General features: G+C 50.2%; 1 protein-coding gene across 3 annotated transcripts in view; it reads right to left on the reverse strand.

Moving 5' to 3' along the window:
* The window catches only part of GRIPAP1 (GRIP1 associated protein 1), a 241335-nt gene that overhangs the window by 175201 nt on the left and 53475 nt on the right, over nucleotides 1-12659 (reverse strand). For 2 of the 3 annotated variants that reach the window (XM_083593146.1, XM_083593145.1), the window contains one exon: nucleotides 6289-6443. The exons of the other annotated variant lie outside the window; for it this stretch is intronic. In XM_083593146.1, coding sequence (XP_083449272.1) covers nucleotides 6289-6443 — 155 coding nt within the window. The remainder of the gene's footprint in view (nucleotides 1-6288; nucleotides 6444-12659) is intronic. 3 annotated transcript variants of the gene reach the window in all.

Consider the following 12659-nt stretch of genomic DNA (forward strand, 5'->3'; position numbering starts at 1 on the left):
GGGGGGCCATATGGGCCGGGCCTCCGATTCCAAAGGGGGCCTCAGTCACCAAAAGAAATTGCCGATCAAATAATAAACTTGAATTTGGAAAACGTTTTCCCAAATCTTCTAATTGCATGACGCATTTTCTTATCATTACTAGCTACAGTGGCCTCCAATGGGAGAAGTTTCAATATATTAAAACAAATTAAGTCTTTCTTTCGATCAACAATGGCTCAAGAATGCCTAAATGGTTTAGCAATGATATACGTAAACCATGTTAAGGCGAAGTTGCTTGATTTTTCCTGTGTAATTCAAGAATTCGCAGAAAAGAAAGCTAGGAAAGCATTTTTAAATGTAAATACTTAAAATAATCCTTTTCCCTATGTGTTTTTAAAAAGCACTATTGTATATCTATATTTTCCATTTTGTCTTTATATGCAGATAAGGTTCAAGCCTTGAAATAAAATTATTTGTCAGCATAACTTTTGTGAAAATTATTTATATACTTATTTATCTATAAGACTTCAGTTATCCCCAGGGTAAAAAGGGGGGGCACATTATCTACCTGGCCCGGGCCTCTGCCTGGCTCTGCTCGGGATCCTGGATTCAAGCCCTGTGTTGGGCAAAAGGTTCCTGCACTGCAGGGGGCTGGAGCAGATGACCCCCACAGCCCCTTCCAATTCTATGGTTCTGGCCGGCCAGTTTTCTTCAGCCCTGCTTCTGGTCCATCAAGTTCTGGCTTGCCTCTGAAACACTACTGCATTAGCTCTCTTTGTCCTCTTCAGGGATGGTGAAGAGGAGAGTCTTTTTTCAAAACAGTAAGTTGGCAACCCCGACAACAGAGGCACAGGCAGAAGCCACAGGCACAAATCTGAGTTTGGGAAAGGAAGGGAATGCAATGCTTCAGTCCCCTGCCCCATACAGTCATACCTCGGGTTGAAGTAGCTTCAGGTTGAGTGTTTTCGGTTTGCGCTCCACAGCGACCCAGAAGTAACGGAGCGTGTTACTTCTGGGTTTTGCCACTTGCGCAGACGCTCAAAATGACGTCACGCGCATGCGAGGAAGCGGCGAATCGCGACACGCGCAGACGCGGGTTGCGTTCGCTTCAGGATCATAGCTGTCAACGTTTCCCTTTTTTTAAAGGGAAATTCCCTTATTCTGAATACGATTCCTCGCAATAAAAGGGAAAAGTTGGCAGGATGCGAACAGGGCTCCGGAATGGATCCCGTTCGCATCCAGAGGTACCACCGTATTGGGAAAAGATGCAGCTAAGAGGAAACACCAGATCTGAACAGGACACCCTTCTCAGGCTGTGCCTATTGACATACATCAATGAGATGACTTGTGACCAGAGGCAGGATAAAAACCTTATAAATATATAAATTCATTATGGGATTATGCAGTTAAAAATTGCTTATTGATCACCATTGGGCTTGCGTTCAGAGGGAAACTGTTTCTTAAAATCATGAGATAAAGAACCAATCACAATCAATAAAAGAGGCAGAGAGAGAACGAACCAAGTGTGGATTTCGATAGCGAAAGGGTCCTCTTGGATGCAAGCCACGTGCCACCTCTCAGACCACGCTCCCTTGGCTACAGCATGCCCCCCCCCCCGCCAAGGCTCCTTCTGACCAGTGCCTCTTCCAACCACCTGCAGTATTTCTGGCTGGCAGCCTCTTTCCCAGCTGCACAGCGCCCCCTAGAGGCCACCACTCAGGTCGCCCACACACCTTAACCTGCCCCAAACCCCAAACCCCACACCCCTCCTCCCCAGCACCACATTATCTGTGGATTTGCACCCCCTGCAACACGCCCACCCTGTCTCCAAGACAGCATCCTCCCTCTGCCCCCCCCCCGCTGCACTGACCGCTCCTTTGCAGCCCCAACCTTGACAGTCCGTCCTCTGAAGCAGCTCCGCTTCCCCCCCATCCCTCCCCACTCAGATGCAGCTATAAATAGCCGCCTCTTTCCGCTGACATCACTCTTTCGTCCCCTTGCTCCATTAGGACGCTGGAAGGATCAGATTCTACATCAAGTTAATATTGAAAAAGGAAAGGGTGGGGGGGAAGGCCAATATGCTGCAAAGTCTTTTGCTGGGGCGGGCTCCCTCTCGCCTCTCCCTGTAGCCTGTGTTTGTGAGCGCTGGTGATTAAAACAGGTGAGCACATGAACGGCCTTGCAGGATCAGGCTTAAGGTCTACCCAGCCCTGATTGATAAAGAAGCCGTCAGCCAGATGCTTCTGAGAAACTTGTAAGAGCAGGGCAGAGAGACTGCTATGTCCCCATCAGCTGGTATTTGGAGTTACACTGCCTCTGAACATGGAGGGTTCACTTAGCTCTTGTGGCTGATAGGGGTGCATTGGAAGACATATTTCCCATGAATCCCCCCCCAATAAGCTGCTGCAAGCTTTCCAAAGGGAAGAATACAGTGGAGTGGGGAGAAAACCCTTTGCAAATGCTCAGAATATCCTATACAGTGGTACCTGGGGTTAAGTACTTAATTCCATATTCCTTATCACCGCCCCAAAATCCCCTCCCTGCTCATCGAAAAATAATATGCTAGGGAGAAAGGCTAGCCAGGGGTCAGCAGGGGGCCAGTCCACTGTTCCTCAGACCTTGTGGGGGGCTGGACTATATATTTTTTTGGGGGGGGTGAACAAATTCCTTTGCCCCACAAGTAACCCAGAGATGCATTTTCAATACAGTGGTACCTCGGGTTAAGTACTTAATTCGTTCTTGGGGTCCGTTCTTAACCTGAAACTCTTCTTAACCTGAAGCACCACTTTAACTAATGGGGCCTCCCACTGCCGCCGTGCTGCTGGAGCACAATTTCTGTTCTCATCCTGAAGCGAAGTTCTTAACCCGAGGTACTATTTCTGGGTTAGCGGAGTCTGTAACCTGAAGCGTCTGTAACCTGAAGCGTATGTAACCCGAGGTACCACTGTATATGATGCTCCTCATCCTTAAGTGGGGTTCTGAGTGGCTGGGTCTTGTGCTCAGTCTCTCACTGCCCCTTCTCAAGGAACGCTTGTGCAGGATCTGAGCATTTATGCCTCTCCGAGCACAAGGGCTGGGGAGGGCACTAGCATCCTCTTCTTCTCTCCTCCACCCCTCTGCATCTTCCCGGGGTGAGGAGGGGCCAAGAGCGGCAAGACCCAGGACACAGCACCCCCACTGCCATGCCCCTGTGATGGCCAGAACAGACCCCCCACCCACGCCCCATTCAAGGCTGCGGGGACAATTTCTGCCCTGTGCACCCCTGTCCTGTCCTGTTTGACTGCTCAGCCCCAGAGGCAACCTCGCCGCGGCCCAGGGAGCAGCCTCCCTCTCTGGCTTTGGGTGGTCACCCATTTGTGACATGGGGAGAGAGGCGGCTCCAGCCCCAGCAGATCTCTGGCACAAGGAAGCGGCGGCGGTGGCGGCTGCTCCTCTGCAGCTCAAGGTCACCACGACTCATAATGGGGAGGGAAACCTGCTACTCCCTCAGCTGCCGCTCGGTGCCAGGAGCCAGGCTCCCGCTGGCCTCTTCAGTTCCCCTCGCAGTCACCTTGACCTGCATCCCGAGACCAGGAGGATGGAGAGAGGCAGCGGGAGGGCAGCTGCGGGAGCCCGGCCCCCGTGGGCTCATGGCAGGAGCACCCGGAAAAGATGTCAGCGTCCCAGGAGCTGCCAGCTGCCCTTATTCGCCAGGGGAAAATATCTCCCCATCTCCTGCAGCTGTGGAGCTGCTCCCCCTTCCGCTGCTCACTTTCAGCTCTCAGTTGTTCCTTACCGACTGGGTACATGTACCAGCCCCATGCATGTGAAATCAGGGGTGGGACGAAAGCGGGCTTGCGGGGAAGGGCCCCGGGCCCCTGCTGCTGGTTCGCTGTGATGGCAACCTCCAAGCTGGCCCCTTTGCCACCCTGCTTGCAATCTCTCTGAAACAGGGGTAGGCAACCTGCGGCCCACCAGCGGTCCACGGGGGTCGTCTAAACAGCCCACAAGCCGCCCCTCAACTGAGCTGCCCACTCGGCGAGTCCCTGCACACTGCGCTAAACCGGCGCAGCATGGAGGAGGGACTCGCTTCCACGGTGCTGGCCCACAGATTGATCTCCGCAGGAGTGAAGCAGCCCAGGCGAGGTAAACCTTGCAGACGCCTGGTCTGGAACCACCCCAAGTCCGTACTGGCCTCCATTTTGCAGTTGAATGTCCCTGTTAAGATGCAGCAGAACTCTCCTCCCGCTGACCTCACCTTCTGCTGCTATTTGCTGGGGTCCCTCCCTGGAACATCTGCCCCAACTAATCCATTTCTATCCCTGTTAGTCCCTGGGGGGGTAGGTGCTCCAATAAGGCTTCCTCTCTTGACCCCATGCAATTCACATGTGCCAACTCTTTTTGGGGGGAAATACCCGAAAAACCCTACTCCCTCAGGTTGTGTGCTTCTGAGCATTTGCAGAGTTCCTTTTCCACACAAGGAAGAGTCTAATAATAAGAAGCAGAACTGTGAGGGGAGAGATTCCATCAGGCAAGGCCTCCTTCCACCTGCCTTGCCCCACCCTCTAGTCTCTGCCTCTCAATTTGTATTGTATTATTTTATGTACTGTGGTTTGCCGTTGTTTTATTGATTATAGTTTAGAAATTATTTATTGCAACTGCTGAGTGGATTTCTGTTTCACTTTTATATGTTGTTATTATTATTATTATTTAATACTATTCTAATGATTGCTGAACATTGCTTTTTTGATATAGGTTACCTATTTTAAAGTTATGTTTTATTATCACATTTTTCTATTGCATTAGATTGTTATAAGATGTACGTTTTTTGTTTCTTCAGCTTCTAAACCGCCTTGAGCATTGTGAGATAGAAAGACGGTATACAAATTAAAAATGATGATAAAAATTGATAATAATATACTGCCCTTCATCACAAGACCCCAGGGTGGTTCACAGGATAAAATACAAGATAAAAACACAAGTAAATAGTTAGAACAAAAACAACAACAAGAAGAAGAGTTTGGATTTGATATCCCGCTTTATCAATACCCAAAGGAGTCTCAAAGCGGCTAACATTCTCCTTTCCCTTCCTCCCCCACAACAAACAAACAGTGGGGTGAATGGGGCTGAGAGACTTCAAAGAAGTGTGACTAGCCCAAGGTCACCCAGCAGCTGCAGGTGGAGGAGTGGAGACGCGAACCCGGTTCCCCAGATTACGAATCTACCGCTCTTAACCACTACACCACACTGGCTCTCAACAAAACAATAACAACAGATCTAGGGGCAAAGTCTCTCTAAGAACACAAGAAGAGCCTGCAGGAGCAAGTGTGGCCCCAGCGTTGAGCAGTGCTGTCGATTCACCCAGCCAGATGAGAGCACAGAACCCAGTTGATGCAGCATGTGGGGGAACTGAGTCGGATGAGCTGGTACCTCCTCTAGGAACTCCCTGCTCCTCCTCGGAAGGACCCTCATCCTACGGTAAAACTGCTCCAGGACTGTACCATTCCAGACTGCAAGTAGCAGCTGCATAACGGCATGCTTTCTGCCCCTCCAAAAAGTTTGCTAGGACTTCTAACGTTCTCCCATGCATTGTTGTGTGTATGCGCTACATATATAAACTGGGAACACTTTTAACCACATAGAATCATAGAATTGCGGAGCTGGGACCCCGAGGATCATCTAGTCCAACCCCTGCAATGCAGGAACATGCAGCTGTCCCATACAGGGGTTGAACCTGCAACCTTGGCGTTATCAGCACCACACTCTTTATCCAGGCTGATGTGTGTTCAGAAATGTGTCCATGATCCTATACAGGTAGATTGCTGGTTTCCATGACGTGAATGCAACTTTACGTGGATTGGTGAAAAATAAATACATAAATGCAAAGGGGAAAGAGGGGAAGAGGAAGGGGGGGTGACTGGAAAACCCATCAGCCACTGGGAGAGCATTTGGGTGTGGCTGGAGAGTCGGTGGAGCAGAGGAAGCTGCAGAGAATTTTAGAGGTGCATGGAGAAAGTTGTAGAAGAGGTTGGAGAGTCATCAGAGGAGGGTTTGGGCGATTTGCTTGGTTGTCGGGGTTTTTGTTTTGTTTTTCTGGCTTTGCACGATAGCCTGGAACGTAACCCCCGTGAAAGATGAGATCTATCTGCACTATGTTAATGGCGACTTTCAATTTGGACTGGGGAGCGGGGTTCAGGGCTGGCTGTTGCTCTGCTCTCTTCTCTTGGCTCTGCCGTTCTCCGGGAACCGGCTCCCATCTCTAGCGCCCTCAGATAACACCCTCCCCAGGCACACACCTCACCCGCGATCCCCAAGGCTGCGCCCACAAACCTTCTGCAAGTGCATGTTTTTGGTCAGCTGCTCCTCCAGCATGTTCTGAAGCTTCTTGTTCATCTCCCGCACATTCTCATCTCCCGGCTTCACCAGGTCCCGCAAGACGCTGCTCAGGCTGCTGCGGTCGACTTGCCCGTGGGCCCCCGACACATCTGTCAGAATTGGGCAGAGGGGAAGAGAGTCAAGAGAAAGAGAGAGAGAGAGAGAGAGAGAGGGAGGAAGTGGGTGTGTTGTGGTTTGATGGGCATCTCAAACTTAGATCTCAGGGGGGAGAGACAAACCTCTGTCAGGGATGTACCATTTGTGAGAGCAAAAGGGGGCCTCACACGACTAGGTGCTCCTTAACCTGAAAACAATTCTCTGTACACAGAAAGCTAGCATGTCAGGATTCTGCTAGAATCCTGCTCCTTGACAACTACCTTTCTATAGCCCCATCTGCACCATACATTTAAAGAAGTATCATAAAACTGTAAACAGTCATGGCTTCCCCACAAAGCATCCTGGGAACTGTAGTTCCTTAAGGGTGCTGAGTTGGTAGGAGACCCTTATTCCCCTTGGGAAGGGAGACTGATTATTAAACCACACTGGGAATTGTAGCTCTGTGAGGGAAAGAGGGGTCTCTCCTAACGACTTTTAGCTCATTTGAGAAACTACAGTTCTCAGGATTCTTTGGCAGAAGCCACGACTGCTGAAAGTGATTTGATATTAAACGTATGATACGGAGGGGACTTATGTAGAAGATGTACTTCTCCCCAACACCAGTCTGAAGTAGCAGCATGAGATACAGGTCTAGCACCTCAGAGAGGGAGGAAGAGACTGCAAAAAGCCACATCAGGTAATCTGGTGGAATCTAGCAGAAGTTCAGTGCTTATTTTTAATTGTTCCCAGGGAAAAAAAATCCATTTGCAACCGCATTTCCACTTGCAAATCAGAGAATTTCACCATGTAATGTCATGTGATGAAGGGTGGAGCAGCATCCCAGCCTACAGTTCTTTCCCACCATTTGAAATCTGGACTGCCGAAAAGCCAAAGTTCCATAACACAACCGGTAGCGCAGTGCAAAAAGGGAAATGCTGGAAAATGGGACAGAAGCACCAGCACTATAACTTGCAAAATGCAACAAACTTCATGCCCAGGACTTTCAGACAGCAGTCTTGCTCCAGGTCCCTTCCTAAACAGAAGACAAGCTATTTCACCTCCCGCTGGAGCCACGTCTCCCAGGCCATTCTGAGGGCTCTTTCCCCTGGAGACTCCTAGGAAGTGCATTAACAAACACGGTTTCAGGTCGATACTGGCTGGCCTTCTCCCCCAAGCTGCTGAGCTGGTTTTATAGTTATTTTATTGTCAGGGTTTCCATATGACTGTGTGCTTGCTGCAAGCTACCTTGAGGGCTTCTTGGCCATTTCTCCAAGGGGAGTAACAAATACCATGAGATACCCTTGAGGAAAATAATTTCCCCTTTCACTTCTTAGGCCCTCCCTTCTCTGAGCGATCCCAGACAACCAGGGATCATGTGGGAGACACGAGGCAATTGCAGCGCCAGATTTGCTTATGTGACAATGTTAAAAGGCCAATTCAGAGTGAAAGCAGGCCATGCTATCCCTCGCTCTGAATGAGCGTTGGGAGGGAGCTGTGCTGAAACAATCTCACCTTTGTTTGCAGGTCCCCATGCCTAGAAAAACCACTAAAACAATGAGTGTTTTCCCCCAGGGGCAACACAAACACACACTGCTCTCCTGCTAGTGGGTGTTACATTAAATACAGTCATACTTCTTGTTACGTTCGTTTCAGGTTACGTCTTTTCAGGTTGTGACCCACAGCGATCCGGAAGTACCGGAAAGGATTACTTCCAGGTTTCGTTGCTCGCGCATGCGCAGATGCGCAAAATGACGCCACGCACATGCACAGAAGCGGCGAATCGCAACCCATGCATGTGCAGACACGGGTTGCGTTCCGTTCAGGTTGCAAACGGGACTCCGGAATGGATCCTGTTCGCAACCAGCGGTACCACTGTATACTAAAAACAACAACAGTGACATCCACCACTTTCCTCCCATCACCTGCTCCTCCTTTCAGAACTGGCAGCCTGCAGCTGAGACGCCTCTCTCCACAACCATCTCCTCCCTTGCTCCCTAACCATTGCTCACTGCCCTCTTCTCCAGAGCCTGGGCCTGCTCTGATCTCCTTAGGGAGCTGACATAAATTTGGGGTCTTTCCCTGAAACCTGCTCAGCCACGAAATTAGCAAAACAGCAGGGGAACAGATAACAGCAGCCACCCATCCTCTCTGCCCCCACCCCGAGAAACTGGCTTCAAACAGAAAAGAAAAACTGCGGAAGAGGAACTGAATGAGATTCTTAACTTGTATGCTAGAAGGAACAGCCAAGAGGCCTTCCTGCTGTTTTGCAACTTCTGTGAGTGGGAAGGCAGGCTCACCAGACGGATGACGATGACATGGTCCCCATTAACACCACAGCCACTGCCTGGACTGGTGGGGTTAGGCAAACAAGCAAGCAGGGCACAGGCTATGACCAGGTACAAAGGCATCATAAAACACACACACACATACATGTGTCGCTTTGAAGCCTGTTTTCAAAAAATAGAGCTGAGCTCTGGATGAACTAGCAAGAGTTTCCTCTGAGCTTGTGCAGAGTGCTCCCTCTTCACCACTGAGTAACCACACTTGGGGACCACATGTCTGGGGATATCAGGAAATGAATGGCCACAGGCTAGATGCAATATCATCGAGTCGAGCCCAGGGATGCCAAGTGGTCAACCAGGCTGCGTGGTAAAACCGTGATCTGTGAGTTAACCAGTACAGTGGTACCTCGGGTTACATATGCTTCAGGTTACAGACTCCGCTAACCCAGAAATATTACCTCGGGTTAAGAACTTTGCTTCAGGATGAGAACAGAAATCGTGCTCCGGCGGCGCGGCAGCAGGAGGCCCCATTAGCTAAAGTGGTACCTCAGGTTAAGGACAGTTTCAGGTTAAGAACAGACTTCCGGAACGAATTAAGTACTTAACCCGAGGTACCACTGTACCGAGTTTCAAGAAACCAGAACCTGGAATTTACTGCCCATCTCCACCCAACAACCTGCCGGTTTCCATCCTGGTTCTCTCTTGGTCCAATAGATTCCTCTAGGTTCCACGTCTTGACCCATCACCCCTGGGTTTGACCCCACTTCTGCTCCTTCCTATGGGGCCGGTTATTTTAGAGTGCAAAAGTTCCAACCAACTCCCACGCTAGCCCTGGTTCTATGCACACAGCTCTATTCCAAGCAGCTGCGAGGACGGAGCTTAGATGGTAGCACCCTCTGTGCTTTGTAATAAGTACTTGAAAGAGTCGTAGAGAAAAGGCTACGGCTGAGCACCAGGATTCCTGTGCTCTTTCTTCAGGCATCTCCCCCCACTGCCCCAGTAGCTGTCCGTTGCAGTTTGCTCCCTTGATTCCCCAGACTGATGCCGAGCTAAAGTAACCCTGACAACTCGATCGATCCCACCTGCTCTCCCTGCTCTGCAGCTTCAGCACTCATCAGCCGGCCTGTCTCTCAAGACAGAAATCCTTCCATCCCTTGGCTGCGCCGTCATGCGTCGCTCGCCCCCGCAACGCCCCTGCCTTACACAGGACAGGAAGGAGCCAGGAATCCTGACTCCCAGCGTCCGCTCCTCCCGCCACCAAACCCAACTCGTACGCAGGATCGCCTCTGACACCCTTCGGTTCACCCTGAGTGACTACCACAACCACTTGTCCCTTGCGTACAATTGTCAACATGAGTTATGATCTCTGTGGCGCCCTTCCCCAGGGCTGAGTATAGGCAAGTTTAAAAATTAAAATTCTCTACTGTTAAGCAATAACAACAAAAATCCTAATTCTGCAGCCTGCAAAAGTCGTGTACCGCAACCCCACACGGGCCCACCTCTGCCTGTTAGCATTCACTGAAAGGCGGGAGGAAACTCAGCCTTTTGCCCACCCTGAAAACAGTCTAAACTAACAGAAGGTTCTGCCAACCTGAGCATGAAGTCTGCCTCAGCTAGGAAGCTGCTCTTTAGGGCAGGATAACAGGTGCATTAGCATTTGGGCCGCTTGCCTGCCAAAACTTCGCTCTGTGCTGTGCTTAACTGCTGTTGATAAAGAGGGCAGACCTGCAGCAGCATCCAAATGACTAGGCGTGTCTTAAAAGAACTCGGTGAAATCCCTGCATCGCCTCCAACAACCCATGCAGCTCCTCCACCTTCAAAATCACCCCTACCGTCCAGTAGGGGTCGCAACCTCTGAGTCCTCCTGCTCAAGTCGGCCAGTGTGGGGCTTCTGAGTGCAAAACCCCTTTCTTCCCACTGATGTTATCATCTCCCCCCCCACCCGCAATTTGTTTTGTTTTTGATTTTTTGCAATGGAGATATGAAATATTTAAAGGACCTGTATATGTGCATTTTGGCTGACATCATGCTGTACTAAAGCAGAGGTGTCACAGAAACAGAATAATTCAGGCCCGATATATCTATCTATTCCCAATATATCGTATGCCTCATTGCCAAACTGCATCACTTGTTCAATTTCAAATTGTTTTTCTTTTGGTTTGGTTTGTTCCATGGATCTCTCAATAGCATTTTTTAACCTAAGTTGGAAACATTTAATTGTCATGCTTTTTTTTCTTTTTCTTTTTTTACAATGGGAATGGAAAACCACCGATATTTTGTTTGTGGCACCCTTAGTGTTGCTGCTTCTCTCTCTCCTCCATCCTCCTAGATGATTAGTATATTGACATCAGGCCCACTTTCCTCTGGCTGGTCCCAGAGTTCACAAGCCTGGCCCGCTCTCACAAGCTTTAGGAATAATGCCTAGAGCAGTGTTTAGCATCCTCGGGTCTCCAGCTGTCGTTGGACTTCAACTCCCAGCATCCCTGACCACTGGTCCTGCTAGCTAGGGATGATGGGAGTTGTAGTCCAACAATAGCTAGAGACCCACAGTTGAGAAACACTGGCCTAGAGTATGAGCCACTGTCTGCCCCTGCACAATTCACCAGGCTTACTGTCCTTTCCCTGGACCAAGCCTCCCACCTGAAGCTTATTGCTCTCCTCTCAGCCTCCTATCTGCAAAGCCCAAATCCACTGAGCCCGCTCCCCTCCCAGAGATGGGACGAGAGGGAACCTCAGTTCAATTATCAAAACCTAAGGTAATTGCCTGAGGCTAAATCCATCTAGTTTATATTGTAGGAGAGGTAGAAATAAAAGAGGAGTTAATTGGAGAGAGAAACACACACACACACACACACCCTGAGGACTCCTGGGGCAGCGGGGTCAAGTGGTTGGAGCAGAAGGGCCAGCAGTGACTTCTGGGTTCAGTTACAAAGATTTGGAGGACAAATCTGCCTGAGAATGACAGGCAAAGGCAGAAGGAAGTGGCACAAGATGCAAGAGGAGGAGGAGGAGGTTTGTATTTTTAGCATTCATGAAATATTCACTGGCTGGGCTGTGTGTTGCCAAGCTGAGGCGAAGGCGACCCTGCGCAAGCTATTTATAACCGGCTCCTGTTCCCTGCCCGCGGCGCAGTTCTGCGTGGAAGTATGGAAAACTTATCCACAGCCGCTCAAGAGGACCCACCACCCCGGCTGCTGGATTTTTACCTCCAAGCACAGGAGAGGCCCTTTGCACGTCGCCCCTCAACACTGCAGGACCCTCTCTCTCTCGCCCTCAGCACTGTGGCTGAGTCCAACACCATTGCTCTTTGGCAAGTTCAGGTGGGCCAAAGGAATGGCAGCAGGATCACCAACGGGACGAGAGTGGGGTGGGGATTCTTATAGAAGGGGGAGAGAGAGGGGGCTCAAAGCCAGGGAAAACAAAGCAGAACGGAGGAGACAATCCCTGTGTGAATGCTATGTGGGTTTGTGGGACTGGGGAACAGATTGCAGAGTCTGTCAGAGAGGGGCTCTGGGAATGAGAATCGGGAATGAGAATCTCATGGCCTGGCGGCCTGGCTTCTCACTCCACCTGACTTGCCAAATGAATCTGCTGAGCCCGCACATTCTTGTGCCAAGAGCAGAGAGTCGAGGGCCACCTGTGCTTTCCACCTTGGTGCGCAGAAAGCGGGACAGAAAACCAAGAGAGCTCTCCCTGGACTCTCCTTCCACCTATAATGGAACATCCAATCTCCAAGTCATGCAAGACTTAAGAGCCCTGCTCCTCCTCCATCTATTTCCCTCTTGCCAAGGAGGAAGCCCACAAAGCACAGAGAAGCCACTTCCTTAAGAGACACGGGGGGCTTCTGCTCTCTCCACCCGCCCTAAAATGAAGCTGAAGTCCCGAGACGTTGTCTCCCTACTTCAAACTCCCCCCAAACTTGTGGAATTTCTACTTCACTGGTAGCCG

This window comes from Podarcis filfolensis (genome assembly GCF_964270895.1).
Source record: "Podarcis filfolensis genome assembly, chromosome: 17".
Taxonomy (NCBI): Eukaryota; Metazoa; Chordata; class Lepidosauria; order Squamata; family Lacertidae; genus Podarcis; species Podarcis filfolensis.